The sequence below is a fragment of the Pempheris klunzingeri genome, chromosome 7 (assembly GCF_042242105.1).
Source record: "Pempheris klunzingeri isolate RE-2024b chromosome 7, fPemKlu1.hap1, whole genome shotgun sequence".
In the NCBI taxonomy this organism is placed as follows: Eukaryota; Metazoa; Chordata; class Actinopteri; order Acropomatiformes; family Pempheridae; genus Pempheris; species Pempheris klunzingeri.
In genome coordinates, this window is record NC_092018.1 from 5,304,597 (window position 1) to 5,309,517 (window position 4,921).

General features: G+C 39.0%; 1 protein-coding gene across 1 annotated transcript; it reads left to right on the forward strand.

The window, feature by feature from the left end:
* Nucleotides 1–2,750: 2,750 nt before the first annotated feature.
* LOC139204341 (mitochondrial translation release factor in rescue-like) lies at nucleotides 2,751–4,019 on the forward strand. The gene is made up of 2 exons (XM_070834351.1): nucleotides 2,751–3,193; nucleotides 3,685–4,019. The coding sequence occupies exons 1-2, from the start codon at nucleotides 2,915–2,917 to the stop codon at nucleotides 3,913–3,915; spliced, it is 510 nt and encodes a 169-aa protein (XP_070690452.1). The 5' UTR covers nucleotides 2,751–2,914; the 3' UTR covers nucleotides 3,916–4,019.
* Nucleotides 4,020–4,921: the final 902 nt, after the last annotated feature.

Below are 4,921 nucleotides of genomic sequence, written 5' to 3' on the forward strand. Positions count from 1 at the left end.
ACTATTATTATTATTATAGGATAAAACATCACAAAGGTTAATTTATAGCAGTCAGTGCGTGTCGTGTTACACCCATCCAAACTGATGTGTTACAGTCCATCATCTAGTGTTAAACAAACCTGCTTTTACTCAGTTTATTCCACAGACTGTGCACGTTTTATTTATATTAATATGTCTATGCATGTATCTGGTTTGATGCTATGCTTTTATTGTCATCACCTAGCTTAATTGGTAACATAAAACATGTACATTTATGTTCATAGTGTTTCATAATATTTATTTATTATCATCACAATATATAATTATCTACCATTGCTTATTTTCTACTGTTGCTTATTTTATTTCTTTTTCTTTCTATTATTGCTTATCTTGCCCTGCCTCTGTTGCTGCTGTGATGCTGCTGTAACATGTGAATTTCCACCTATGGGGGATCAATAAAGTCTAATCTAATAAAAGAATATGTATATGTATATTTTGGTATTGATGCATGATGGGGACCTCAAGAAGGCCACTGATTGGATTTCAACCACTGCATCAGCTGCTACTGTAAACTGTGCATATGCATACAATATGAAAGTACTTTTTGTTGCATTTTCATTACCAATTCTGAAGCACTGCAAGGAAACATATCCTTCAAAAATTCTTGTGTATGTTGAACACAGCACCTTACAGTCTTTATGTGTCATATTATTACATTGATTATACTGTTCATCTTTTATCTTGCAGAGAAATTGTTAACCCAAACAGCTTTTTTTTAATCCAAAAAAGGCAAAAACTAGGCCGCCCGCTGCACGTCAGATGAGACATAGTGTGGCTGCTGACTAGTTTCACTTCCTCCGAAATGCAAGGAAATTATTTTCACTGGCTGCCTTGATAACTTGACAACTTAAAGTTTCGTACAAGAGTGGACATAAAGTCCCACCTCACAGCAGCAGATCCAATCTTTAACAAACTGCAAAGCTTTGAATTCTTAATCACTCAACAAAAATCAGCACACACATTTCCTCTTTGACTTCTATCAAAATGTGATCACTTGTCCAAATGACCAGTTTCAGATTGCAGGTTGCACCTCACTGGAAAGGTGGATCTTTTGCAAGATCCACATATAAATGAGATAGTCAGGGATTATGTAGCGCCAAAATGGGGGTTAGTTTTGATGTGAGCACCGAAGATAAAGTTCAGTTAATTAGAGATTTACCTCCTCCATCCACAAAATCAGAGAGATGTCATCACAGGTCATCAGAGAGATTGTCTTTTCCCTGTGACCTACATAGTTTCCTGATTTACTAATTATAGTCACTGTCAAGGGACAGGGCAGGAAGCACGTTACATCACAGTCCATTTGTCTCTCCATTTGAAAAATTGTTTGACACTATTTTGCAATAAATGTATTTATAGCAGTGAGCGGCCATTATTGCTTCATTAATTGGACCTTTTTAGGAATCTTTCAGAAACTACAACAGACGGTTCTCTTTCCTCATGTGTTCGGCACTTCTTGATGGATGCCTGCAAATGACAGCAATATTAAAGCTAGAATTTAGGCTATAATGTGTAATGTAAAAATAGTGTTTTGTGCATTGTGCAGGGTGAATGACAAATTACAAATAAACCGGCTAATTCACTGCACTGTGAGCTGAAGAAGTGATTATTATTCTATCATTTAAGTCCATCGTGCTCTTGCTGATACTCTTGTTAGTGAGCAAAGTAGGGTTCATATTATTATTCCATCCAAAATGTCAAATACAGTTAAGCTATCAACTGTAACAATTGCAAACCCAGACTGACTACGATTCAAATCGTGACCAGTTTGCAAGGAAGAAAAGGGTATAAAAACATCTCAAGAAACTTTGCAAACCAGTAGATAAACTGGTCCAGAATAGTGAAAAGTGGCTTGTGTAGCTCTTTCTTTTGGGTTGAGACCATATCACTTGAACCCATGAGTGTCTTGAAGTGAAAAATTGATCTGTGTTTTCCATGATCATTTCCATTAAGAATGCAATAACAACAAGGATCAATTTATTTCATTTATCTTATTTTATTTCTACAAAAAATATCCTCTTGGCCAGGTACACACTATTATTCAACAGGGCACGTGGATGGAGGTTGTTTTACTTTACCAACTTCCAACACCACATCAGTACTCATAGAGTAATATAGAGAGCACTGAAAGAATAGAATTTACTCCCAAATCGTAATAAACAAAAAAACAATATATATGGGTTTAGCAAACTACAAAAAAACCCTCCTAAAGAGCATTACTTAGGAGGAAACTTCACTAGTTTGTAAGTAATTCTTGTTATAAGCTTTTTATTCAGTTAAATGATATTTATCTGTTAAATTATGATGGATTAAATGGGAGACTTTTTGTGTGTGTGCGTTTGTGTTATTAGTTTTTGTTTTATTTAAACATGGTCCATTTTTATGGTCTTACTCACAGAAGAAGTGCATTACGATGCGTTATGTTATGTGTTATGTGTGATGAGTAGTGTCTTTAGTAGTGTATTTTTCTGTTGTCACCATGTAAACTGTGGGGACCCCGGAAACTAAAGCTAAATGTTTAGTCTATTTTCTAATGTTAACTACATAAGTCATGTTCGCAGTTTCCTACCGGCGGGGGTTCCGGTCGACACACGATGGCGGCAGAGGGTCGACGCAGACCTGTTATTGTGGCCACGAAGAAGAAAAAAAACCTGCCGAGGCGACGGAAGCGTAGAAGAAGACAGAGACGATGATAAACATGAGCGTGCTAATGTGAAACAGACAGACAGACAGACACTACTGGAGGTCTAATACTTGCATGGATAGAGGCTTTTAGTTAAATAACTTATACAACGTGCTGTAATGCCGTCTGTATCTTTGTGTGTCTACTTACCGCCCCACCAAACTCCACTTTGTATTTCGCCCATTTAAAGAGATGTCACGTCTTCTCCAGTTCCTCGGCGGTATGTGCAGCGTCTCCAGCCGGGTCATATGGAGAGGCTCTCCGGGCTTCTCCTCACTGCTGAGGCCGCTCCCGCCCGGACTGACGTGTGTTTTGGTAGCTGGTAAAAAGGACCTGGTCGACCTTTCCGTCCTGAATGAGGACGAGCTTGAAGAGCAGTTTGTGAGAGGATCTGGACCCGGAGGACAGGCCACCAACAAGACAAACAACTGTGTGGTGCTCAAGCACATCCCCAGTGGGATTGTTGTGAAGGTTAGTCAATAGGTTTTTTTAGTTAATTAATTACCCAAATCAGAGTTACTGTGATTATTCTGGACTATAAGACCATTTAGTCTCACCTCAAGGTCCATGCAGTGGCTGTTCTGACACTTTGATCACTACCTGCAAAACTTACAACATTTTGTACATTTTTATTTTGCTTATTTATTTATTTGTTTGTATTCATGGTTGTGGTCACTTTAACTTTCTATGCTATTGTAACACCAGAATCAATAAAGTATTTCTATCTATCTACATGATCTTTAGGTCATATATATATCAGTACTTCTTGTCCGTGTTGGCTTGAAAGTTGAATTTCATGCTTCACTGAAGTCCTTTTGATGCCCAGAAAGAAATGTTACTGATGATGATGAGAGCAGCCACTAAATGGATCAATGGACCTTGAGGTGGGATTTTTTTTGTCACTAAAGTAATGCGACTTACACACCACGAGACATTAATTTTTTGTACTGTTTTTACTGCAGTGCCATCAAACCAGATCTGTGGATATAAATCGAAAGCGCGCTCGGGAAATTATGAGAGAGAAACTGGATGTTGAAAATAAAGGAGAACTCAGTGAAGTTCTTGTAAAGAAGAAAGAGTCCGAGGTGAGGAAACAGGAGAAGAGGAGAAAGGCAAATGAGCATCTTGAGAGAAAAAGACTATTTAAAGAAGCGTTGGCTGCAGACTCCAGATCTGGAAATGACACTGTTTAAAATGTTTGTGTGAAATACAGAGTGAATTAAAGCTGCAAGCAGCGTTTGAGGGCCCTTGCACCTCGTGACGTGCGGCGGCTCCGTCCTGTTGCTGGACTCAATCAGTGAGTTTGTTTATGTCATTGTGTTACTTCGATGCTTTTAATGGTTAGTTTGGATCCAAAGAAATATTTATGTAGCACACAACAACACAAACATACTAATGAGGCAGCAGCTTCCTGTGTTCTGTGTGGTAAAATCCCTGTTTTAGTGAATGTAGTCTGGTGTGTGTGCAGAGAGCGATATAACGGCTGTTTGTGGTTAAACCAAAAGGATCTTCCAGGTCTCTCTCTGTAGGGATCCTTTCCATAATGCTGTCACACACTTAGAATAACACTCTGAGCAGTCAGTGGATCAAACAAGCACTTTTAGTGGACCTACTGTGATCAGGTGCAGTTGGCAGTCGACTGAGGCAAACTGGACCAATTTTTTTTTAAAGTTCCACTTTAATGTCTGACTGAGCTGCAGTGAAACGAGGAAAGCTTCAGTGTGACTGCAGGATTAGTTGGTTCTGTCATGAGGAAACCAGCTGGAGGTTCCTGCAGGGAGACTCTGACCCATGTGACGACGTGACACCTCATCGCTTCACACCGTCGCATACTAAGAGCAGAAGATGGGCCGCATCACATGACACATGCGTACATCCTGATCACACACCTGAACACAACACAAGCTGATTTGTAACGCTGCAGTAGGAAATATTACATTATAATTCTGGTTGAAATAACCCATTTTGTCACTACAATATTTATTTGAAGGTTTCCTTTAAAAACAAATGTGTCTGAGTGCTGTTCCCTTTGTGTTTAGATTTTTTTTTGCCTGTAAATGCACCAGTGATAATATCTAATTATATGAAAACACACTTTGTCCGTGACTCCTCAATTTAAAAGAAGAGCTGGAGCTGGAGGCAGGACGTGGTTAGCCTAGCTTAGCATAAAGAGTGGAAGCAGGGGGAAACAGCCAGCCT